Source organism: Neocloeon triangulifer, unplaced genomic scaffold (genome assembly GCF_031216515.1).
Source record: "Neocloeon triangulifer isolate White Clay Creek 2 clone unplaced genomic scaffold, ASM3121651v1 ptg000012l, whole genome shotgun sequence".
Classification (NCBI taxonomy): Eukaryota; Metazoa; Arthropoda; class Insecta; order Ephemeroptera; family Baetidae; genus Neocloeon; species Neocloeon triangulifer.
The window spans coordinates 38,104-64,384 of NW_026775554.1; the positions used below are offsets into that span (position 1 = coordinate 38,104).

At 42.6% G+C, this 26,281-nt stretch overlaps 2 protein-coding genes across 3 annotated transcripts; both read right to left on the bottom strand.

Annotated features, from left to right (window-relative positions):
- Positions 1 to 2,197: 2,197 nt before the first annotated feature.
- On the bottom strand, positions 2,198 to 19,542 carry LOC132197372 (uncharacterized). 2 transcript variants are annotated; one of them, XM_059620623.1, is made up of 22 exons: positions 19,164 to 19,542; positions 18,939 to 19,061; positions 18,767 to 18,881; positions 17,886 to 18,120; positions 17,641 to 17,837; positions 17,456 to 17,584; positions 16,758 to 16,971; positions 16,604 to 16,700; positions 16,380 to 16,542; positions 15,516 to 15,863; positions 14,287 to 14,674; positions 12,255 to 12,764; positions 11,381 to 11,800; positions 11,127 to 11,327; positions 10,867 to 11,070; positions 10,365 to 10,757; positions 9,704 to 10,042; positions 8,676 to 9,218; positions 7,803 to 7,934; positions 4,383 to 4,814; positions 2,949 to 3,134; positions 2,198 to 2,516 (listed from the first exon to the last, which is right to left on the bottom strand). In XM_059620623.1, exons 1-22 carry the CDS (start codon positions 19,309 to 19,311, stop codon positions 2,316 to 2,318), a joined length of 5,718 nt encoding a protein of 1,905 aa, XP_059476606.1. In that variant the 5' UTR covers positions 19,312 to 19,542; the 3' UTR covers positions 2,198 to 2,315. The 2 variants fall into 2 exon arrangements, with proteins under 2 accessions (XP_059476606.1, XP_059476605.1); XM_059620622.1 differs by having other exon boundaries at positions 16,604 to 16,703.
- A 567-nt stretch (positions 19,543 to 20,109) lies between these two features.
- LOC132197746 (ubiquitin carboxyl-terminal hydrolase 22) lies at positions 20,110 to 24,686 on the bottom strand. Its single transcript, XM_059621265.1, has 8 exons — positions 24,414 to 24,686; positions 24,222 to 24,351; positions 23,942 to 24,160; positions 22,785 to 23,208; positions 21,471 to 21,714; positions 21,254 to 21,417; positions 20,857 to 21,006; positions 20,110 to 20,803 (listed from the first exon to the last, which is right to left on the bottom strand). The coding sequence occupies exons 1-8, from the start codon at positions 24,549 to 24,551 to the stop codon at positions 20,761 to 20,763; spliced, it is 1,512 nt and encodes a 503-aa protein (XP_059477248.1). The 5' UTR covers positions 24,552 to 24,686; the 3' UTR covers positions 20,110 to 20,760.
- Positions 24,687 to 26,281: the final 1,595 nt, after the last annotated feature.

The following is a 26,281-nucleotide window of genomic DNA, read 5'->3' on the forward strand; positions in this document are numbered from 1 at the left end:
TTCATTCCTTATCAAATGAATTCACTTAAGCAGAAAGAATGATGCTAATTTTCGAGCTTCTCTGTCACATTTCTTACGATATAGTTGATCAAATAGTTCAAAATATTAAAGTTTGAAACAATCATATTATTTTCCACAAATACAAATTATTGTAAATAATAATATTATTACTACAACGTATATTGAAAATAAATTTAACGAATATTTTCAAATAAAAATTTTCATATTTTTTGTCTTGAAAAAATTGAATGATATTTTTAAGTAAACTTTTTCGTAGGAAACAAGAATACAAATGCCAGAGGATTTTTACGAAATTCTTTGAAACTATTGTCTAGAAGAAAGATATTTCTCAACTACCCGTAGAAAAAGAGAAAAAATATTAAAAAAAAAATATATATGTATTTGAGTCATTACAAAAGCCTAAAATTACTAAAATAAGTTCAAAAGTCTAAATATGTTTATTTTCCAATAAAGACTCTAGTCGTATGAAGCGTCAAATATTTTGAATCAGGATAAATTTTGAAGCAAAATTACTTGAAAGGACGAAATTAAATTTTTTTTCACATGACACATGACTTGTCATAATTTTCAGGCGTTAGGATATTTTCTGTTAGGACATTTTCTATTCTTAATTTTAGGGCATTTTCTTTAGGACGTTTTCTGTAGGACATTTTCTGTTAGGACATTGTCTTTAGGACATTGTGAGGCACCCCGTATCAGCATACTACAATTCATTACTTCTATTTTTAAACGTACTTTCCAGCTAGATATGCTCAGAATGACCTCTCCAAGATTTGTAGATGGTCGCCAGAAACCATGAATTTTTTATTCTAAGGCCAAACCCCCAAGGGTGGATCTAGGGTTGAGGGGGTAAATATCAGTGTTCGCCAAAACTAGCTAGAAATGCTCAGAATGGTATGTTTGGGATTTTTACACGCGTTACAGACAATACTCTTTGGGTTCAGAACTCGGCGTTGAGAAAATGCATTGATTTTTCTCAAATAGTCGGTTTTTGGTGGAAAATAGTCGCTTTGTTGCCGAATAGTCGGTTTTTTGTCAAATTGTCAATAATAGTCAGTTTTTAAATGCTTAAAAATGAACCTAATAGTTGTGAAACATGAAAATAAATCATTCTCATGAGTTTTAGACTCTAGAAAAAAATAGTCAAAAAAGTTTTTTGCCCACGGTATCAGCATAGTACAGTTCATTACTTCAACCAGAACATCAAAAAACTCTTCCCCTTTTCCATCTGCCCTATCCACACACCATACCTCCCGTGCTCCCCTGCACCTCCGCAACAGCGTTTTCTAATACAACTTATTGCGTACTTTCCAGAAAAAATACGACCTACCCCCTACCTCGCACCATTCGATCAGTCTGAAAAACGTTTTTTGAGAAAAAAAAAATAATTTCGTTACATATACACATTTCTGTGAAAATTTCTTAAATTTTACATCACAATTTGTGTAATTACTAATAACTCGTTGAGCGCAATTGAGCGCCGCGCTCACGCCATTTGCGCTCTAAACAAGTATGCCCCGCAGCAACAATACAGGCAGTAAAAAGGAAAGGAACGCGGTACATGTGACACGGAGCAGCAGCAGAGAAAATCGAGCGAAGCAAAACAAGCAAAATTTAAGTCGAACCTACGATATTTAATATATATGAATGATTAATAGCAAAAACTTTTAATTAAATTCATTATCCATTGGCGTTTTTGTCTCTGATGGCAGCTCAAAAGTAAAAATGATTTCTTACTCTCAAGGCATTAGCAAAAAGCAAAAAATTTTAAAAACTGATCTTTGTAAAAATAAAATTGGCATGGTAGCTTGTTCCCCTTGAGGAACTGCAATAACAAAATTTGTATTTCAAGTTAATTTTTTGTAACTACCTAGAAAGATTTATCAACATGCGTTCACCATCCACCACGATGGGCTTTTTGTCCACTTTCTGATATAAATTAATTCAAACATTGCACGAGTAAAATTTGCATACAAATCACCATCCAAATCACTCTTCAAAGCCACTTCTGCGATGTGGTTATAAGCCAAATTTCTAGATAGCAATATCCATAAACAGATAGAAATGACAATTTTTCCTTACCCCTCTCGCATGTCCAAATATAAAAAGTCATTTACAAGTACACTACAATTTTCTCCTATGAAAATACTATGCATCTGAAATTAACAAGTTTTTATTCTTGATTATCTTGTATCTTTATTATGTTGGTGTTGCAAAGAGAGCAAATTCACAAATAAAAATTGTTACAATAATTACACAAACGAAAGGAAAGTGAAGGCGAGGGAAGGAAAAGTTCAGTTCTTGTGGGCAAGGGGGTTTGTTTTGTTCTCCTGCCCGGGGTGGGTTTCCCTGCCAGCGATCTGCGCCTCGAGGCTCTTGATGGTGGCGAGGCGTTTGCGCAGCACGTCCTTGAACAACTTGCGGTCCTTGACAAGTTCTTCGTTTCTGACGGTGAGCGCCCTAATCTGCTCGCGCATCCCGTACAACCGGCCCGCCTGAAACATTAAAAGAAATTTCCTGAGTCCAGCAAACAAACGTTTCATTTCAATCGGAAAATATTATAATAATATCATAAATTCTTTTTTACATATTGGCACTTAAAAAAAAGGACACACTTTTGGCCACGGGCCAACTGTTTTAAATACAATTAGTCACAATAACAACAAATTCCCCCGACCCCCCCCCCCCCCCCCATTCATTGTTTGTTTCAGGTAAACCCTGAGATATTAAAACTAAATAAATTTACTAACTACCGGTCATGGTTTCTTGGATGGCAAGAAATATAGCTAAAAAAATGAAATGTACTTAATTAATATCTATGGCAATATCATACAAATAAATCTATGGTTTGTCACTGAAATGGAGAAAAATTCAGACTGACGTAAATTTTTTCATTGCAATAGTGGTTTTTGAATGTTGGACTTTACCTCGGTGATGGCGCTGGCGGGGGTGAAGCCCTCGAGCTGGTCAAAGAGCGCCTCGTTGTCGGGGGGCACCTGCACGCCGCTGTCCTGCACCCTGGGGGCGGCCGTTTGCACCCCGCACTCGACGCCCTCTGGCCGCACCTCCCTCTTCATGCGTGCCAACGTCGCCTCCACCTCCAACTCCTTCACCTGCAACCAACAAAACAAAAAATGACTTGACTTTTTAGTTTCAAATGAATGTTTATTGGGTTCAAATGAGGGCAACTATGCCCCATACATGAACTCATCCAAATAATGACAAAGAAACGAAAATTTTAAAACAAGAGAGAAAGAAAACATTAATACTGCTCAAGATATTGCTTTTTCAGAACTGCTTTGAAAAAATTAACATTTTCATTTAAACACAGATTTGACGTTAATGCATTCCAAAGCCTATAACATTGGGTACTTGAAAACAGTTTTCCGGCACCTCCATGCTAACAAACGGTGCGAGCAGTTCCATTCGATGCGCTCTTGTGCGCCCAAGCAAGTTAACGTCGTACATTGTTGTTACATAATCGTTCAAATACTCTGGGCAATTTTTATACAGAATTTTGTGTTTTCAATATAATTTTTAATTTATGCCTATCCGCAATTTTACGAATTTCGCATTTTTTATACAGGAGAGATAGATTTTGGCCATCGAAAATATACCTAATTAAATGATTTTGCAGTACTTGCAATTTATTAATTTGCAAGTTACAGTAAACAATGACGCAGTAATCAAAGTGTGGCAGAATCAAGCTTTTTACAAGTATAATTCGTATTTTATCAGGAGTTACATTTCTAAACTTTTCAATGCTTTTTAAGGTGCCATAAACTTTTTGCGATATTTTGGACAATTGTGCATTCCAAGACAGGTTCTGAGCAAAGACAACTCCAAGATTTTTCACTATCATTCCATTCATACCTCTTGAAGGAATTGCTGATTATATTGAATCAAGAAAATCTTAGAAAATTCATCTTCTAATTAATCTAATTTAAAATTGTTGTTTCCTTTAAATTTTGCTCAATAATTATTTTTAAGCACTTGATGAAACCTAAGATTGACTGATGATTTTAACAGACCAAGGTATTCCTTACACCGTGTGGGCTATTGGTTTCTCGCCAAAAAAGTAGCGAAATTTTTTAGAAAAACATTCCATCAACAACTGAAAATAGTAAATTGACAGCACAGAGAAGTATATTTGAAATTGCAAATTTAAGTATAAACAATAAAAAAATCGTTCCAATGAAATTAAATTTTTATATCATGATTACAGATGTAAGATTTTATTTTTGTTATGTTCAGGGTTCAGGGCCAGTATAAGTGAAACCACTGACAGACTTAGACATAAGGCTGGCGAAAAAATTTAAATTAACCTTTCAAAGGGCAAAAGAATTTCAGTTAAAAAATACCTGTTTCTGGAGGTGCGCGACCTTGCGCTCGAGTTCGGCGCAGGTGGCTTTGTAGGAGAGATCTGGGGGCGGATGGGGGTTGAGGCGGAGGTGGATGAGTTCGCCCCTGGCGGTGGAGAGGTCGCGGCGCGCCACCACCAGCTGCCCCTGCAACTCGGCCACGCGCGCCTCGAGCCGACCTGAATCCTGACGCGCCAGGGCGGCGCTCAGGGCCGCCTCCAGGCCCTCCTTGTCCTCGCGCAGGCGCACGGCCTGCGCGTGGAACGCCCGCCCCTTGGCCTCCACCTCCCGGTACGCCACCAGCAGCTCCTCGTAATCCGCGTCCGCCTCCTTCACCTTCTCCTCTAGCTCGACGCGGCCCACGCTCAGGGTCGCCACCTGCTCGCGCAGCTCACCCACCCTGATCGCCAGCACGTCCCGCTCCCCGCCTACCTGCAACACGCAAAATCATCCTTCAACAAATCTGACATTTCTCTAAAATCCTACTTTCGTTCAAGTCTTATTCCTGAATGTGAAAGACGGACAAATTCGATGAATCAAGTTTGAATGCGCAACCCCAATTGTAAGTAAGGTTTGATATTTCATAGGTGCAAATTATTCCGCCAAGCGAATTCATATCATACCTCAAGGGAAGTTGGTTCCCCACCTACGTTCAAACGCTTCCTTGCGCGAAAACGTGATACCCTGTTGGAAGTTGTTCAGGGTGTGATTTTGTAGAACCCGATTACAATAATTTTCAAGATATTTGGTATTCTTCCACATACAAAAGTTGAAAATTTCACCAATGTGCCTTGATCGTGGACCTTTTTTTGGCATTTCATGATTTCAGCACGAATTCGTTGGTACGATTCGTTGGCAGGGGTGGACTGATCAAAACCAAATTTGGAAGGCTTATAGCTCATGTTGTGGGTATGGCTGAATTTGTCTTGGCAAGTTCTACAACTTTGCTGTTGGTCACAAAATTGCATGTCAAAGGTCAAGGTCAATTTTGGTGACCTCGGGTCATTTGACCTTAAATTTGAAAACTTTCAGCCTTTTTTTTAGATTTTCAGGTAGCCATTTTGTAGAGCGTCATAATTTACATGATATGAGTAAATAAAAAAAAAATGGCAAAAAACGTGGTTCTCCGAGCTATTTTAGTTGTAAATTTTGTTTGAACCACCGTAACTTTGTTCTTGAGCAAGATAGCTTGTAAGACCTGATAACAAAAATTGTTTTTCTTTACATGACCTATCTTAATACTTATCACACATTATGACCAGGTCACAAATGGTCATTGACCCCGGCGACCTTTGGCCTTCCCATATTTTTGCCATCACGTATGGCACATGGTTCCAAAGAGGGCACGAAGGCGGTCATTTCTGTACCCGGAATTTTGCTGTGGCTCTGACAGAGGTCGAGTTTTCTCAGTTTTTAATTGCATTTTAAGCATTATTCTATAATTATCAATTAGTCAAAAACTGTGATAACTCGGCTTCTGTTAGAGCTACAGCAAAATTCCGGGTACCAAAATGCCCTCTTTCAACCACGTGCCATACGTGATGGAAAAAATCGCAAGGTCAAAGGTCACTGGGGTCAATGACCATTTGTCCCTTCACTATACAATAGCTTTCGCGGGAAAAAAAACGCGAATTCTCGAAAAAAAAATACTCTCTCGACGGAATCAGATATGGTTTTTTAATACAAGTTTCACTTTTTCGCGATTTCGCGATCGGTCCCGTACCCGCGGAGAAATAGGCAAAAAGGTCCGTTTTTTGCCCATTCTCCCATAAGAGAGGTTTTTCCGCGCTAGCCCCGCGTGGGTTGCACCTAGGAGGTCGATTCGGGCGCCGAAAGACGCGGAAAAAATCGGCGCGTCTAATAAAGCTTTTAAACGTTTGCGCAAACACCAGGACTGCGTTCAGGGTATTGACGGACACCTCGACATGTTCTCCTTCAAGATTTCCGTAGAAAACCGGCGGAGGGACTAAATTTCGCGATGTACTGCCCTCTGAAAATGGCACTTTGACGTCGGCCAGACCTTACATCCACGGTTGGCACGTTCTGACTTTGCACGTTCCACGGTGGGCACTTTTGAATATTGCACGTTCCACGGTGGGCACGTTCGAATTCAGTCACCGAACCGCTTTTAATGTAATTTTAAAAAAAAATTTACGACGATATTTTCAATCTTTGATAGGCTTTTAAACACGTTTGCGCAAGCATCAGGTCTGCGTTCAGGGTGTTGACGGACACCTCAAAAGGTTGTCCTTAGATATTTACGTTGAAAACCGGCGGAGGGACACAAGTTCACGATTTACAGCCCTCCGAAAGAGCCGGACCTTACATCTAAGGCGGGCACGTTCAGACTTAGCAAATTCCACGGTGGGCACGTTCAGAATTAGCTCGTTTCACGGTGGGCACGTTTGATCTTTATACAATACCACGGTCGGTTGGGCGGCGTTCTAAAGAGGCACGTTAAAAGGGGGCACGTTCCGAGGAAGCACGACTAAATTACCGAGACACTTAAAGACCCGCGCCGCATTAATATAATTAAATTATGGGAAAGAAAACTTTTTGTGGATAAGCACACCACCGAGGATAGGACCCGACCCCACTCTCAGGGTACGGGATACTGACCAGGCTTCCCCTTGTGACCTGGTAATAATGTGCTATACGTATTTGGTTGGGTCAAGTTAAGAGAAACAATTTTTGTCATTAGGTTGTACAAGCTATCTTGCTCAAGAACAAAGTTACAGTGGTTCAAACAAAATTTACAACTAAAACAGCTCGGAGAACCACTTTTTTTGCCATTTACACTTTTATAATAAAAAAATTGAAGAATTTTGCCATATTTTTTTTTAATAACTCATATCATGAAAAATTTGACGCTCTACAAAATGGCTATCTGAAAATTTCAAAAAAATTGGCTGAAAATTTTCAAATTTAAGGTCAAATGACCCGAGGTCACCAAAACTGACCTTGACCTTCGACATGCAATTTTGTGACCAACAGCAAAGTTGTAGAACTTGCCAAGAAAAATTCAGCCATACCCGGAATTTTTGTTCTACAGCCACGGGAAGCCGAGATACAGCCGTTTAAAATTTTTCAAAATCCAAATTTAAACGTCCTGTAAAACCCGCAAATTTTGAGATATCGGGGTAAAACGATGCATGTTTGGATAGCCCACGACATGATCTATAAGCCCTCCAAATTTGGTTTTGATCGGTCCACCCCTGCCAACGCATTGTACGTTTCACGAATTCGTGCTGATTTTCAAATCAAGTCATTACACAAAAATGTGCTCCTTCTTCGGCAATTATTGAAAATTGTTACCACTTAACTGCAAAGACTTGATTTTACTTTAACTGTGCACAGGAGCTGTAGCAAAATGAACAGTCCTTTAAAGCACTTTTGCAAAAGATGGGAATGTTTTTGCACCTTGTTGAGCAGCGTGTTGGTCTCGGTGATTTTGGTTTCGAGCGTCGCCACCAACTCTATCTGCTGCTGCAGCCGCAATTCCACCTCGAAGCGCGCGTTGTCCTGACGTACACCTTCCTCCACCAATTCCGCCTGCAACATTTAATCAAATCGCTAAAATTCCTAAATAATTTGGCAAATCCACACAATATTGTTTGTTTGTCTGGACAAAAAGAATAAAGATTTACTATAGTATTAATTTCTGTTATGCATAGTTGAATCAACGAATCTGCCACAATAGCAAAATTTCTTTCAATGCACTTATTTAGAAAACAGATTGTATCGTGATAAAAAATTTTCATGTGCACGCGTATTTTTGAATTTGATTTGTTTAGGGAGAAAGTAAAAAGTAAGAGTAGGGGTTTAAATAAATTGCATTAAACTAAAATTTTCTATTGTAATTAGTTTTTTGAGCTCAATTCTAATCTTTTTGCTGATATTTTTTTAACTTCAAAGAAAAAAGTTAATAATTCTTCCTATTAATTATTCTAAAGATTGGGTCACTGACGATTATCTTTTAGTGCCATGGAAATCGCATATGAAAACAGGAAAAGTTGCCATTGTTGAGTACCTATTGCGCTTATTTTAGCGGGTGATTTTCAGTGGGTTCACAATTCGAATAGGTTTGTGGGATTTGGAACAAAATTGAAAATATATCACGCTGAAGTTTTCCAACCATAGTTTTTTTGAGCATAAAATGTTGAACTGCAAAAAAATTTGAGTCGCATATTCATCTCAAACTATAATAGCCACAATAATGTAATAATAAATACACGATAAATAGCGAGTTTGGCACTTTTCATGTTTTCATAGAAAAAAGTAAAACTTGTTTACCTGAAAGGCGGCGAGGCGCGCCCTGAGCTCTTCGGTCTGCTGACCGCGTTTGGCCAGTTGTTCCTCAAGGGCCGCGAGTTGGTCGTCGACACGCCCCTTTTCTGCGCGCACCCTGAGCAGCGCCTCTCGGTCGACCCTGAGCTCATCAGCCTGCAGGGCCAGGGTGGTGTTGGTCTCGCTCAGGGTGACCCTGAGGGCAGCAAGCTCGGCCTCCAGCTCCTCTCGGGCCTCGACGTGGCGCAGGTTTTGGGCCTCAAGGGCCAGGGCCTGCTCTAGGCCGCGCGCGTCCAGGGTGGGCAGTTGCAGGGAGGCGTCGGCCAGGGTGTCTTGCGACGCCCTGACGCACGCCAGCTCCTCCTCAAGCTGCCGCGCGAACTTGGCGCGCGCCTCGGCCTCGCGCTGCGCCAGCTCGAGCCGCGCCTCCAGTTCGGCCGCCCTCGTCCCCGCCGCCTCCAGGGCCGCCCCCACCTCCTGCAGCTTGGTCCGAGCCGCTGACACCTCCGCGCTCGACGCCGCCAACTCCCCCACCTTCCCCTGCAGCGTCTGCAATCACACAAAAGGACAAGTCTAAACTCTTCAACTACAACCTGCAAGTCCTTCCAACAAGCTAAGGTACTCATAAATATTTTGTGAGATTATTTCTCTCTCCAATGCAAATTTTTACATATTAATTGATGGAATAACATTATTATCTTTTTTTTTAAGAAAATCCAAATATTAAAATATTGAACTCTGCTTTTTTAAGAGATAAAATATTTTTCAAAATATTTACACCAGAATTCAGAATTGTAATTCATTTATAAAAGAAGCAGCGTAAATGGGCAATTGGCCCAAAAGTATTAAGTTCTGGAGTACGCATGTAATTTAGTGTACTTTTTGACAATTTTTTAATTCAATCTGGTTTCATTGATCAAATTAAGCTGCTCAATTTAATTTTATTTATGAACCTCTTACACGCTGACCCGGTCGATTACGTGGACTGGGAGCTTTTCAGCAAGAATAAAGACAATTGCAATCAAGAATCTCACCTGAAGTTCCTGTTTGGCTGCGGTGAGTTCGACGACCTGGGCGCGCAGCGCTTCCACCTTTGCAGACTTTTGCTCAAGCCTGAGCCGCTCACTTTGGAGCGCCTTCTCGGCCTCCCTCCGGTCCGCCTCCCTCTGCAGCTCGGCCGCGGCCAGCGCGGCCTCCAGGCAGGCCACCGACCTCTTGGCCTCCGCCTCGGCAGCGGCCAGGACGTCAAGTTGCTGTACTTTGTCCATCAGCTCTTCCGAGGTTTTCACCTCGAGCGCCTCCGCCTCCATCACTTGCCGCCTCAATTCCTCCAGCTTGGCCTCCCACTTGACTTTATCTGCTGATTGTTGTTCCTAAAACATAAATTCACTATTGTAAACTCCATTTTCTCCATTAACTCAAATATGTGAAAAAAAAATATTTTTCATACTCATTTTACTTTAAAAAGCGTCAAATTCCTCTCAAACAACAAAATGTTATTGAAGGAAAAGAAAAGAGCCTATGGAGCTAACCACCAAGGAGTGTTTCATACCGAATAGCAGTCGAGCTCAATAAAAGCATTGACATGAAAAATATCCAATTAGATTGTCAATAAAATTGATTGCAATAATTCAATATTTATTTTTTTTATATACAAACAGCATTGGATTCAGGCTAAGTTTGATTTTGACTGACCTTGGCCGCCTCTGCAACTTTCATGGTCTCATCAAGCAGGGCGCGCAGACCGAGTTGGTCAGCCTCGAGTTGGGCGGCGCGATCTTGCAGGTCGGCCAACTGTTGCTCCTTCTGGGCCACGTCGGCTCGCAACCGGCGCTCCTCAGCCACGGTCATTTCCAGGCAGTCGCGCGTTTCATTCAGCTGCAGTGCCAAGCCCAACTCCTTTCCGTTCATGGTTGGCTGAGAATCGTCCAGAACGGCCTCAGCCGCCCTTCGACATTCCTCCAACTCGGCCTCTAGCTCGGCAATCTTCAGCTCTTTCTCCTTGACTAATTGCTGCTCTTCTCTCTTCAGCACTTGCACGGCCTCAGACTGCTCCTCCAGAAGATGCTTTTCCTTGCGCAACTTCTCCTGGAACAAAAGCAAATTCAAATGTCAAGCAAATATTTACTCCATCAAAAGAGAATCGGAACGATCTCATTTTGTGATCTAATGCTTTAGATTTAAGACATATTTTCACCTGCAGAGTTTTGATTTCACCTTGCAGGTCCGAGTAAATGGCCTTTGACTTGGTCATGAACGCGGCCAACAGCTGCTCATGAAGAGCCTGCAGATCATCAGATTCAGTATTCACCTCTTCCGTGGCCACTTCCTGTAGCTGTTTTTTCAGATGCGCCGCAAAAGTCTCGAAAATACTCTCCTTGGAAGACAGGGCATCGGTTTTCTACCAAAACAAGAGTAAAAAATTTTCAAAAGAAAATCAGGCACTTGATGGGTCACCTGCTGCAGTTGGTCCTTGAGGGACTGGTTGGCCGCCACCAAATCCTCCTTGGCCTCCTTGAGCTCCTGCAGCTGCCGGGCGATAAACTCTTCGATTTGTGGCGACGGCGCCGACAGTTGGCCGACCAGCTCAGACAGAAGACCCTGCTGCTGGATCTGCTCCAAGGTTTCAGACAGCTTCTCCTCCAGGTTGTGGTTCCGCTGCAACAGGTCAACGTCAACCACTTTGATAAAATGCAAGTGAGGAAACTGACCAGGGAGAGGTCGGAGCGCTGCTGCTCGAGCCCCATTTCTGCGAGCCGGGCCTCGAGCCGGGCGACCTGGTCGCGCAGCTGCTGCTCGACCTCGGAGGCGGCGGCCAAGGTCATCGAGTCGTGGTGGAATTCAAAGACCTGCGACTGGGACTCGAGGCGGCGCACCCGCTCCTCGGCCTCCCGCAGCTGCTCGCGGCCCTCCTCCTTCAGCCGCTTCAGCTCAGCCAGGTTGAAGTTGAGCGCCTCCTGCTGATACTCAAGCTGCGTCTGCAAATTGTCCTTTTCCTGCACCACGAAGAACAGTCGCTCGCGAGCCTCCTCCCCCTCCCCTTCCAATCTCTGCACCCTGGCGATCAGCTCGTCCTTCTCCTCCCTAAGGACGCGCGCTGCCTCCGCCGCCTCCCGCGACAACTCTTCCACCTGCAAGTTTCAACTAATCAAGTTAATTTAAGTGAGAGTAGAACAGCATTTTCATTTTTCCAATTCTATTCACCATCCATTATTTGATTCTGACCTTTTGATGCAATTTTCTCAAACAATTACGCAGCGACCATTCATTTTCTGGTGAGAAACTGAGTCTAAATCTCAAGGAATGTGCTGATGGGTAAAAAAAGCACTCGCAAAATCAAACCTATTTATCATAAAGTTGACAAACTTTTAAAGGTAAATTCACAAATACTGATCAAATTGTTATATTTGTAGACGGAATTTAACCTGAGATTTTTCAGTCGCAAAATGATCCATACAACGCCTTAGAAATCTTATTCAAATATTAGCATGCCAGAAATTTGGCTTTGGTTATGCAGAAATAATTTAATTTATTGGGAAATTTTCAAAGGCGAATTGAGATGATTGAATAAAAATAAAAGCTGACCTGCTTGGCTCGGTCACTGGCCTGGGCCGCCTCCAGCCGCAGGTCCGCCACCTCGGCCTCCATCCCCTCGAACCTGAGCCTGTCCTCCTGGCTCTGCTGCTGAGGAATGTGCAGGTCTCGAGCCTCTCGGTCCTGCCTTTGCTCGAAGGCCAGCAGCTGGTCGTCGTCGTGGTCAGTCTGCGAACTGGCCTCGAGCTTGTGCGACGCTACGGAAAGACGGCGCTCGGCCTCGACCAGCCGCCGCTGCAGGTCCTCGACCTGTGAGCTGGACGCCGGCAGCTGCTCCAGGTCGTGGTCGGTCTGCACGCTCGTCTCGGCCCAGCTCGGCTCCTCGTCGCCCTCGGTCTGACAGGCGCCGTCTGCCCTGGCCTGCTGCGACGCCCATGCCTCTTCCAGCGACGCCGTCAGCTCCCTGATCTTGGACTCGTACCGGCCCTTCAGCATCTCCTTCTCGTCCACCCAGTCCTGTGACTGGTTCTTCATCTCCGTCATCTGCTGCCGGCACTGGTCCTGCAAAAAGCAAACTCACTTTTTGACTAATGGCTACCACCAGATTTTTATGAATAGTCAAGGATGGACGCGATCTCAAATTTTTGCGATTGCGATCTTGAAAGTTAAAAATTGTGCGATTGCGATCGCGATCATGAAATTGAAAAATCGTGCGATTGCGATCGCGATCATTTGCGATCAAATATATTTTTGAAAAACACATTTCCGAACGGTTTTTTATCAATTCTGGTTTCAGAACGAGAAGTCCCAACAAAAATGAACTCCGTAAATGAAAAGCCTTAGTTTAAGAAATTTTTCTGTAAAAATACCTTAAATTGACATTTTTCCTTCCAGATTTAGCATTAAATTTGCCCAGATTAAGGATAAAAATTGCTTTCTTTGATCGCAAATGATCGCCTGCGATCAATCACCTTTTGCGATTGCTATCGCGATCATCTTTTCAAAAATTGGTGCGATTGCGATTGCGATCGCGATCGCAATCGCGGATCGCAGATCGCTTTTGCGATTTTGTCCATCCTTGTGGAAAGTAGCACCTTGGTTGGCCATTGTTGAATATTTCAATATGCAAAATTACATATTCCATAGGGGCTCAGATTATTAAGAGTTAATTTTGAAGATTGAAAATATTTCAGCCACTTTTCAAGATAACGTGTGTGTGTGTGTGTTCGTATTACTAAAGTTGTAAGAAAGTAGATGCCCTTCAACTTTGCGAGAGTGAACAATGTCGTAGGTCACTTTCCGTGACTGTGAAAGTACTTTCAACCCCAATGATATTTTTTTGTTTGATTAAATACCAATTTTTGGTTACCAAAATGTTCGAGTCGATGTCCCCATTATATTTCTGTGCCATAGGTTTAAAAAAATCTTAACAGGTCCGAAGAAGTTAAGGGCATCATTATTTTATCATTACAGATTTTGTCCCAAATCTAGTAGGAAAAAAGTTGTTGCGGTTAAATGATAACCCATGAAAAGAGCTCGGAAAACCACAATTTTACCCTTCGACTCTGAATAACTTAAAAAGGATGAACAATTAAGTGCCATCATTTTTTTTTAACTAAATTTGGCAAATTTTAGCTATTTTGAAATTTAAAAAATTTCTTCCCAGGTACTTTGGCAGAGTAATTAATTCCGAAAGGTGACCTTGAACTTTGACCTAAAACATCGGTCACTGTTGCAAAATTGTAGGGCGTCTAATTCCCCAACAACTTTGGAAATGGGGACATATGTGATATCTTTTACAGAAGATAAGATATTTTCGATTTTATTATTTTCAAAATAGCTTTTTAAAAAAATGCCCAAGCCCCTGCAGAGTGGGCATTTTGAGAAATAATCAAAATCTTTCTAAACCGTTGGTCTAGAGTCTAGACACTAAAAGAAACCAACCTGCCAATTATTGTCAACATCGGCTGAGTCAAAATAAAACAAAAATAAAAAATGAACGACATTTTCAAAAAAAGTTTCTAAATTATTGTGCCCTTTAAGCGGGAAAATTTGCAAGATATATTTTGTTTTAAGAAGTTACCAGTTCCTTCTTCCAGAGAAGCTGCTGCTCGTTGGCCTTGGAGTTCCAGAGCTTGTTGGTCTCGGTCTCCTTGGTGAGGGCGTCGAGCGCGGCAGAGACTTGGTCGAGCTGCTCTCCAAGGTCGTGGTTGCGCAGGCCAAGGTTGGCGTTGTCCTTGCGCAGGTCGCGGCACACCTGCTCGAAGTCGGCCAGCGAGAGTCGCAGCTGCGCGTTCTCGTGGTGCACCTCCTTGACGAACATTTGCCGCTCGAGGGTGGTGAATTCGCGCAGCTCGTCCAACTCGCGCTCGACCGCGGCGCACTCCGCCTCCAGCGCCCTCATCCTCTTCCGCAGCAGCGCCGGCGGCGTCCCCGGCAGCTCCCGCGACATCTCCTGCAGCTGCTTTATTCTGCAAACAAAATTCACAAACTTAAAAAAAAACCACACACAGTCCAAGAACGTTTCTTTTGCCATTCAGAGCAAAACGTAACATGCGCGAGAATGAAAGTGAATTGTGGCAAATGTATAATTTACACCACTTTCGGAAAGCACGCTTAAGATGCAAAAGACTATCAGGTTCGAGTCATTTTTATGTTTTTCCAGCATTAAATTTTATTGCTTTTATTTTGCATCTCAAAAGTTTCTAATTAACTCAAATCTATTCTTCAATTTTTACAACATGGTGGGAAAGGGTCATTCAAATATATGTTGATGTATAAGATCGATGAAAAAGGCAAAACATTTTATGATGATTAAATTGCTATGTTGTACATTATAAAAAGTATCACACTTAAATGTCGGGCCAGTCAAGGTCTGTGAAAATTAAAAAAAACAACAATACTTTTGTCTTGTGCAAAATAACAAGTCGCGTTTACAAGAGGCGTTTACTTTAAACACATTCAATTTGATGCATTTTAAGCGAGGTGAACCGGTGTTTTTTTTTTATGTGCAACCAAGTGCATCCTTGGCAGAGTGTAACTGAACACCCCTCATTAAAGGCAGAGTATATTTACAAATTTTCAGTCTCGAATTAGATGATTTGATGTAAATTGTGTTCGTGAATTATGTGACAATCCGTGTGAACGATACCATCTGAAAAACTGTACCAAACGAGTGAAAACTCTTGTCAAATACGCGACAACGAGGATGAAAAAATATCAAAATAACAAGTAAAATTTTTGATTATCCCAAATCCAAAACTGTGCGAAATCGGTTTCAATAATACGATTCAAAGTTGAAATTGCAAGTACCTGTCGTGGAGGACGGCGACCGGTGTGCCTGGAGCTTCTGGCCTGTCCGCGAGCTCAAACTCGCGCGTCTTGGCCTGCAGCGCCTCGGTCTTGCTCTGCAGCTCGTCCTGCACCAGCTCAAGCGTCCGGCGGAAGTTTTCGCCCTCGGACTGCTCGGCCTGGAGCCTTTCCTCGAGCGTCCTGATGCGCTCCCGCAGCTGCGGCGCCGGTGTGCCCTCAGCCGGGCTCTTAGCCCGCTCGAGAAGGGCGATGCGCTCTCTCAGGACGGGGGTCGCGGCAGCCTTGGCCGCCAGCTGTTGCCGCAGACTGGCCACCTCCGACCGCAGTTTCGACGGCGGCGTCTCCGCCCTGAAATTGCAACAACAAACATTTTTCAAACCAACACTTATTTCAAATGTTCTGACAACCTCAGGGCCTTTACAGGAATTTGTTTTAAGGCACTTTTACAAAGGAATTGTTTACCTAAATTGTAGCCCAAAAATATACTTCACCCTCTTTTTTTACATTTAGGACAAAATAATTAAAACGTGTATAAATCTGCAACCGCAATTGCTAGAGCAAAAAAAAAACAATCCACCTTCTGATGTAATTTATGTAATTTTGCATGCCAATCAACTTTTATACCGACATAAAAGCTGTAAGTCCCAGGTAAAATGATTGGTTTCCTAAAAAATATTCCTCCAAAGGTCCTCAGGGTACTCATGAAAATGCCCAAATGAGTTACTCCAATTCCATGTTAAAAGATGATTGCAGAGTAATTAAGAAATTACAATGCAGATTTTCCAACTTTTTACTTATTTTTAGGCACAAGAACTCTCTGGAATCTTTTACGACTGTGATAGCTGAACTTTGAACGAATCATACCCGCTGGGGTCTGCAAATGGTGTGATGTTTTCGAACTCGTCAATGGACATGCAGACAGAATGGTCAAGGTCGTCGCCTCTGACAGTGACGCTCTCGGGCAGGGACACTTTGCGCTCCTCCAAAAGGGGCCGCATTACAGGCACAGACCGGATCGCGTCCAACACTGATTGCCAAGGGTAAATTAGTTTTGGCCTGCAAAAATAACAAGTTCAATTCGGTCTCACTGTTTGCGTTCGTCTCATTCTCAGCGTCCTGCTCGTCCAGGGTCAGTTTGAAGGCTGGACCGCCCCAAGTCTGGCGCCGCAGCGCTCTCTGTCGGTCCTGCTGAAAGCAACGTCTCATTAATCCTCTGCTCGAATTTAAGTTGGAATTGCATACTTTATATGGAGGCAGTCGAGAAACAATCAGCATGTCTTTCAACTTCTCGATCTCCTTCTCCAAAGTCTGATTCTTCTCTTTGAGCAGGGAAGCCTCCTGAAGGTTCTTCTCCAGCTCGTGGATCCTTTTCGTGTGGCGCTTTAGCAGGGTAGCATCGTCCATGATTTCATTCAGGTGAGGATCCAGTTTGATCGTACTTGCCCTCGAAGCAAAACTGTATACAAATAATTACAAAGAAAATCAGTTTTGTGCTCAATTTTTTAAGTTTTGCTAATAGCAGAACTCTGATTAAAAGACAAAAGCACTATTTAATTGGACCTACTTTAGTCAAAAGGGCAACTAATTTCAATAACAGCTTGACCACTGGTTGCCCTATGAATGCAAGTAAATATTTTCGAAGAATCAATTCTAAAACTTGTCTTTTAGACAAACAAACATGAATATTTCAAAAATTTCAGTGAATCAGTTTCAATCTGTTCCTGATAAAGACACAAAGTGTGTAATAGTAGAAATTAATTAGGTCAAAAGTTGCTCTAGTTGATTGTGACAACTGCAAAATTTCCAAATTGATAAAAAGCAGTAATCCTTTATAACTAATTATCTACATCTTTGAAGACCCAACGAAATGTGCCCTATTTAATTAAAAAAAGATTGACCCCTGAACAAAAAAGGCCGTCTTTAAAAGGGTGGTGGATTACAGCAAAGTGTTGGCCGTCTGGTCGGCGCTGAATGGTGTCACATTGCAAATCATGACAATGTTCGCATTCCCGGAGAGAGACGGCTGCAGAATTCGAGTGAGTTTGCTGCTGCGGTAGTCGATGAACTCCCTGCGGAATGCTCGGGTCATTATTTTACCAGAGGAAACAGCAAAATCGATTTTTACCCTTTGTCCTCACTGAGCTTCTGGACGACGTTTCCAAGTTGCAGCAGGGAGCGGTTGATGGCGCAGCCCTCTTTGTAGCGCTGGCCGGTGGCGCCGGTTTGGGACGCGCGCTCAGACCCTGCCAGGTCCACCAGGTTGATCTGGGAGACGCGCGCCACGCCGCCCTCGTCGCACTTCTGACCCTGGCTCTCAATCGTCTGAGCACAAAAATTAATAAAACTTTTTAATGACCATCAAAGGATTACAATTCTGAAGATGGTGTGCGAGCGCGAGCTGCGTTCGTTCATGTTGGTCTCGCCGATAGACTTGTTCTTGTTGCCCTGGTCCATCAGCTCAATCATCTGGGTGGACGTGTTGACCATTTCGACGTGGCAGTCGGTCGAAATGTTGCCGTCTGGCGTCTCAAACACCTTCAGGTCGCTTTTCTCAGGATTCAAAAGGTCGCGCACCTTTTCATTGTACACCTCCAGAAAGGAAACCCTGCGAGAGCCAAAGTGTCACTCCCTCGTCTTTGAGTGAGCTGATGTTCCGCAATCCAGGTAAAGCGCCAACCGATCGTAACCAAATTTTTTCAGGGTCATATTAACGTTTAAATGTTGTTGATATTGAAAAATTGTCATTAGGAACTTTTACCCATTTCATACACATCAAAAGTTCAAGACGTTCAAAGTTATTTCTCCATCTACGTATCCGGAAAATTACGTTTTTAAATTTTATTTTTTGTTAGAAAAACCGTCCTGCTTTTGTTATTTAAGTTCATACAGTAAAATTTTGCGTTTTATGAAACAGCTACCTCAGAATTTTGAAAACTGTGTCAGCTAATTCTCAAATTAAAGGTCACCAGAAGTGACCTTGATCTGTGACCTACAATTTCAAACCCAAGAGTGAAGTTCTAGAGTGTAACAAGACAATTCCTAACCACCCATAAAATTATATGATAACACACACAGACATTAAAATTTTTCCAAAACCCCAATTTGATAAGCCCATAAAACCCAGAAATCGTTACATGTAGACATGTTTAGAAACCTCTCAATGGTCTATCAACCTGACTATTTTGGTTATGATCAGTTTTCCATGCCAAAGATCATCTGTCATCTGGATTGGCAGATTATTGTTTTTTTACCCAAGCAGAAAACTGCGCTCCTCGGGCAGGGTGTCGATGGCGTGGAAAATATTTTCCATGGTCAGCGGAACGATGCCTCGGTCCTGCGCGTTTCCAATCATGGTGTGGGTTTTGCCTGCGAAAGTAATGTAAATTAAAAATTAAACCGAGAGCTAGTTGGACGGATTTGAACCAGAGGAGGTCTGTCCGTAGGCGAGGATGGTGGCGTTGAAGCCCTTGACGGCATTCTGCACCAGCGGCTCCACCAGAGTGTTGAAGATGTCCGTGTTTGTGGCCGTGTCGCAGAAGACGTGGTCTGCGAAAAGCAAAAAAACAAAATATAATTCATCCAAGGATGGAGACATGAACGCCGGGTGTCGTTTGAGCAAAATTTAAAATTCTTGCGAAATCAACGAACCGAATTCCAAAGGGTTTGTGAGGCGTTGCGAGTCGGCGTCGAAGCGGCTGACGCGGCGCTCGCCCTGAACCTTCCACCGCAGCGGCTCGTTCTCCTCCCTGGCGATCGCCGGCCGCATCCGCACCCCGACCTTGATGTTGCCGGCCATCCTCTCTCGGTTGTCTCGGGCGAGCTTCAAGTTTTACTCTCTCGCGACTTACGACCTCAACCAACTGCGGTCACCAGTTTGTCCGCAGCTTCGGCATCGCCAAGAGTACCAAAGGTCGCAGCAACAGGTCGAATTCTCAGAGGTTTTACTAAGTCGAAACGAAAATGTCAGTTGACTGTTGACTCGAACGAAAATTTTTCAATTCTCAATTCGGCGCGCAACAAACGATCAACAAACAGTTGTACCATCCAAACAAAATGCCAAAATGCCGTCCTGTGCCGTCCTGTGAGGAGAGTACAGAAAGGAGATACGTTGAAATTCTGATTCTAAGTAATTTTCATCCTTAAGACTTAAAATGGGTTGCTATTAAGGAATTAAAAACTTAATTATATGAATTAAAGTCCGTTGTATTGCCCGTTAATAATTCTAAATGCTCTTAATCGAGATTAGTTCACAGCGTTTCCACAGCTCCGTTCTTCACACTCTAGCATTGACTGCACTCAAACTGCACTTGCAGTGCCAACCTAATTCTCGTGACGTCAGCGCAGAGCGCGAACTTGATCTGGCAAATTGCTAAATTGGCTTGTATCAGTTACCCAGTATTTTTCCTTTTTCAAGTTTATTTCGAGCATGGGAAATAGGAGCATCACGATCAAGTAAAAATAGCATGAAAGACTGAATCTCACTGGATGTTAAGTGAAATTATTAATATTCCACTTTAAGTCACCTCTTTGTTAAAAAGAAAGATAAAAATTTCGCTTGGGAATTGGGAATTAATCAAAATTGCAGGGGAAAAACTCGCGTATCATTTAATTTTATTACACACATTTTGACAGTCGATTCAAAATTTGAATTCAACAGAAGCCTTGCGTAGTTTATAATGCAACAAATAAATATTTACTCTGATTTAATGATTGTTGGTTGTGAGAGGAAATTAACGGAATTTTTTAACACAACATTCATAATCGTTTGTGAACTTTCAAAAGTTTCAAAGCTAGATCAGCTATTCAGCGCCATTTTAAATCTCCTAACTTTACGGACCATAATTCAACATAATTGAGTTTTATAATGCGCAAACACACATACAATTTCCCAGAAAGACTTGGAATGAACAATGTAGAACATTTCAAAGAACTTAAACTTAAAACGTTGATGCAAAACTGTTTCAAAAGGGGGATCTTAAAAAAATAACTGATATTGAGGGGAACACGCTTGTAATTGTTTGTCCAACAGGCTTAATTCCGAAGTGAGCGAGGCACACGCCAAATTTCCGACTCCTTCTATCACAGAACACAAGGTAAAAGCAACAGCTAAAAGTAAAACTAAACTTGATCATTCAACATGTGGGTGGGTCGGAAAGGTCGCCCGAAGCAAACAAGAGAACTAATCACAACATTAGCCGCTCATGGGGGCAAGAGAGCTCTGGCGGGATCACAGTGGCGACGTTGGTCACTCGTACTCGAGGATTTGCTTGTGGTAAAACAGGAGGTACCTGCAAAATGCAATCAGTAAATTGCGATGCATAAAGAAATAATAACAACGCACCCCTCGCTGTTGAGCACGTCCTTGATGTTGGCCTTGGTGATGATGTGGTCATCGCACTTGAACCAGTTGTCGCGCTGCTGCCGAATGTAGGCCGTGTAGTGACCTGCTTCCAGCGATCCCACATGGTTTATCACAGCAAACAAAGAGTACCTGCAAACAAAATAACAATTGTTATTAAAAACAACCAAAGAATGAGTGTTGCAGAAAAATACAAGTTATCAAAATGTTTTCAAGATATGTAGAGTATTGAAATTTGATAAACTTCGCTAGAAATTCGGGTTGGACACAGACTGACTGACTGAAGTAGCGGTAATAGAATTTTCAAGAACAAAAATGTTAGGAATTAACAACCCAATTTAAAATTGGATTGATTTTCACTTTCAAAATATGGACGTGCCTGTTGTCGGTAAGGAGGGGGGCAGACGAGTTGGCGGCTGCGGTGGCCGAGTTGTTGTTGTTGTTGTTGCGACGGTGGGACATGAAGGGAGTCATGTCGAGGTGCTCAGGAAAGCTGATGAACGAGGAGATTTTCTTGTGGAAGCGTGACGAGTGCTCGAACCTCTGCAAAAAGTAAAAAAGTCAAAGGGTGGGGAGGGGAAGGAGGAAAGGGAGACCTTGAGGTGGAAGCTGGCGACGACGGGCAGCTTCTTCATGGTGAGCTGCTTGGTGCTCTCCTGGTAGCTCTGGCAGGTGTTGCACTTGATCTTGGCCGACGAGCCCAGGTGTTCAGGGCGCGTGAACCGCTCCAGGCAGTCCACCAGCGACCTTGGCACCTTGGACGAGTCCCCAGACGACGACGAGGTCGTCCCCAGGTCCAGCGAGATGTCCCAGAAAGGGTCGATCGTCGTCGACACTCCACTGCGCAAATAACAAATTTTGTAATGACGGGACAATCAAAATTGAAAAGAATGGTCATTATATCAATTAAGATTAAGCATTTTAAACTTTATAATTTCCCAAAAAGGTCGTGTGGTATTGTAGTGTACAAATCGTTTCACATGAAAAAAGGGTTGGAGAGAAAAACTAAACAGGGTGAATTTACCAAATTCACCATCAAGAAATGAAAATTTAAGCGTAATCATTTGGAACTAGTCCAAATGGCCTCCTGCAACCAAAATTTGTCAGATTCGTTGGCATAGGATGAGAGATCTTTATCATTTTCTATGACCTTAATTACCATGTCAAGAGGGTTTCCAAAAATATATAGTTTCACCTCAATATCTCCAAATTTACAGCTCTCAAGGCTTTGAGGCTCAGTAACTCTTTCCTTGTTAAATTTAGGACAAAACTACGTGATGATAAAAGGTGATCCCCTTGACTTTTGGACGTTAGTCATAGTCATAGTTACCAGATATCAGAAGGTCATTGATCTATGTGACCACTGACCTTGCCTCAATATATTCAGTAAGTGTGACACAGGTTGAGAGAGCTCATCAAGAGAAACATTTTGGTACCTGGAATTTGGTAGGAGAAGAGTTATAGCAGTTCGAAGATTAATTATTCAAAAAAAGTTGCATTTTTGCCTGCAAAAAGATGAGGTAACTATGCTCTTAATTAAGGCCCTAGGTCATGGTCAAGATCGCACGACCCTTGCCAACGAATCGTAGCATTAATGAATTTTTACCGCCCTGGCAAGTTGATGATAAGAAATCTGGATATTTGGGGACTGAAATCCAGACAAACTGAGTATGTTGAGAAAAATTTCAAAAATATGCATAAAAAAGTTCAATTAGCTGTAGGTAAAATGACCAGTGTGACTTTTCTTATTGAATTGTACAACAGGTGGTTGCACGAATGAATGGACTTTGAAAATTTCAAGCAATTATTGTGGTTAAGTTTTTAAAAAATCAGTTTTGAATTTAGAATAAAGCGAGATTTTGGAGGTGAAAATGATGCCGGTGTGCAAAAGTAAGTGTCAAAGGTTGGACCTGCAGGAGGTGCAGACGACATCGGACTGGAGGCCGCCGGTAAAGATCTGGTCAATGATGCAGTTGCAGAGGTGCGAGTCGGCGGGGGGCTGGTCAGCGGCGCCCTTGCAATGGCGGTGCAACACGTCAAGCGTGGCGATGAAGAACTCGTGCGCGTCCTGCTGCTCGTAGCCGGCAAGGTGACGCGCGTGCGTCCAGATGAGGTGCAGCAGCCGGTTTAGGGTCAGCGCCTCCTGGCTGCCCGAGTAGAACTCCTGGAAGAGGCGCGACACCTCGCACACCAGACAGTGCTCGGGCTGCTCCACGAACTGGCACACATGCCGGTCCGACAGGAAGTAGTCGCGCAGCAGCGGCGTGTGCGTCAACGCCTGCACGATGCAGTTCATGAAGCATGTGTTGCCCAGGTTGATCAGCCCTCGCAGCCCTGAAATTGAACAAACACTCAGATCTAATTTGCAGGGCATCAAATAGTTTGAATTTCATCGCCTACAATTTTATGTCAGCAATGGTGTTTTATTACAATAAATATAAATTTTAAATGCACTTTTGTGCAACCAACACATTATCTCTGTGTAAAGTGAATAAAAAAACAAGCATATTCCTAATTCACCAATTAATGCCACCATCGTCAATGTCAAATTTGATAATTTTGTTTATAGTAACTAATTTAAAATTCAAAGTTTGTTTGAATTTAAGAAAAAATTCCAACATAAAAAAATTTATAATGAATTTTGAAGCTTTCTGGTAAATTTTAGTTTAGAACTAAAAGAATGCAACAACAACAAAAGAGTGGATCTTTCCAGATTTCTAGTTTGTTACCAGCAAAACGATAATAGGTAAATTGATGAAAATTTGGTTGTTCAAGAATGAAGCTTTGAATTTTCCTTCCAAGTTTATAATTTACAACTTAGGCGCAAACTAAATCAAACATACAAATCAAAGTAGAAAATGATTCAGACCATGGGCCAAATCAATACGGACTTGAAAACTTTTCAAATTCCACTTCAAAATTCACAACTGAAGCTTGTTTTTTGCAATCAATTTCTATGGAGATAATAAGAATTCATATTCAAATCAGAAAAAAACGATTTGTACAGGGACCAAGAATTGAACTAAGTCCAGAACTAATTAAGAATGAAATTCATTGAAGTTTGAACCTATGGTGGAGTCATTGGTGATGCGTTTTCGGCGGGGGTGCTCGAGGAGGAGCTCCTGCTCGACCTGGCTGGGCTGCCAGGGTCGGCAGTGGTGGTGGGGGAGGCCAAGGCTGCGGCTTGACACCTGCTGGTTCTCGCCGGCGACCTCCTCGTACTCGGCGTCGTACACGTAGTCGCGACACGCGAAGCACAGGATGGTGCCGTAGCTCATGTCCATGGCTGAAACGAGCAAACAAGGGTCAGTGTGCGCGGAAGCAGGCATGGTCGCGAAAGGACGCACCGAGCAGGTGCTGCTTGCGGTGGGCGTGCTCCTGGATGTGGCCGCCGTAGCAGCCGAAGTAGATGCAGTGCAGGCAGATGTGCAGCCGCGGCCCGCGCTTCTTGCACGCCGAGCACACGCCCGAGTTGGCCTGCAAATGGAAAAAAACATTTACTCAAAAACCGACATGCGAATTCGAAATTCAAATCAAACCTTGCGGCGACGCGCCTCGGCCGACGTGCACGACACGAAGTACGCGTGAATCAATCGATACGCCTGGTAGCCCTTGGCGTTCTTGTAGTCGCGCAGGTGTGGGCACCCCTCGCCGCCCCCGCTGCACCCCTCCGCCATTGTGCACCCTCGCCCTTGACTGCAGACCCTCGAACCTGCTGCGACTCGGACTTCGCTTGTTTAGTTTTCTTCTTAAATTACTTCAGCTCCGGTCGTTTGTTGTTCGTTCGCTCGGACTTGTTCGCCGCTGTAGTTGCGTGCTCTGCCGCCAGGTGGACACCCCGACGCGGCCGCAAAACCCCGCGAACGCCACGCGTTTGAGAAAATCAAGCAAGGCGATCTCAGGGACCGTCACGAACAAGATCCTTGGTCACGAATGATTCTCGCCGCGAATTAGTCCACAATGAACAATGCCATTCTGTTATCAAAGCATGATATTAAGGTTGATAAGAAGGTCCTCTGAACAAAATTTGAAATCAAAATTTTGCGTGTTTTTTTTTAAATTGCAATTATCTTTGCTTTTGTGAGAATTTTGATGAGCTCTCTTCTTTAGTTTCTTTACCCAGCAGCGTTACTCCATCGTAACGTTGTATTCTGAGCAACTTTTCATTGAAAAATTTGATGAAGAACAAAGATAAAGATCAAGGTGTCGTGACTCTCGACAGGACTTTTCCCCGAAGTTCTCACTTTGCGCAGAGCTGGAGACTTTCCCGGACTCGAACGTGCTTCTTAATTAATTATTGACTTAACTTGGCGGCCTCATGGAAATTGGCTTTAATTCTTATTGGCCTTTAAGGCTTTTACTCTTTTAGCTTTTGTGCTTTAACTTAAAAGGGTTAATTGATATTTCAAGTAAACAAGTTAATTAACAATAACAAATAAAGTGATGGTTTATTCTTAAAACTAAACAATAATTGGCCAAACTAATGCGGAATTACTATTAGATTTAATATTCTAATGCTGAGTTTTAAAGTTCGGACTGAATTAGTGAACGGATTAAGCTGATTTAAAAGGATATTCAGTTCGGAATTTATCTAGCGTGGGCGCCAAGCAATACCTTTTAAAGCGGGAAGGGAAACCATTACAACCACACTCAGTCGAGTCCAGGAAGCGTCTGCTTGGGCACTCAGGTGGCGCCCTGAGCGCGGCGGTCGTAGTTCTCGGTGGTGGCGTGGCGCGCGGGGCGGGAACTTAAGGGTTGTGCTCAGCTTTGGTTAATATACTAAATGGCCTTAACGCGCGCGGTTACATATAATAAGGTTTTTGTACAGTTAAGTTTCTTCTTCTGCAATACAATAATTAAAGATCTCTGTGGTTACACCACACAAGGTCACAAATTTGCACAATTGAATTTTAATTAAATTTTTTATTTGTCGGATTTCATTCTCTTAATTTTACCAAACTGTTGTCTGAGTCACTCGAGTATATGATTATGAATTATGAAAGAGAATTTGCTGGCTTTTTATTCCCAAAACAGAACCTAAACGTACCGAATAAGACCTAACATTAGTTTTTTTTTTTTTCATTTTTATCTGCATCTATTAGGTTTTGTGAAATAATGCACGAAATAAAAGTTTTGAATAATGAATTATAGTGGATGGAATTTTTATTTCCAATAATTACATGCTTTCAGGCATTCAGTTGTGATTGGATTAATCAATTTACTGAATATTTACTGCAATTAATGAAATATAATTCAATGCTATGAATTATGATTCTCTTGCCTAATTTTGTATATATCAAAAATATAAATTACAAATATTGAAAACATCGCTGCCGCTGTAATATTGAAACTAACAATAAGAATGAGAATAAATAAATTATTCTATTAAAAAACCCGTTTGGGTACA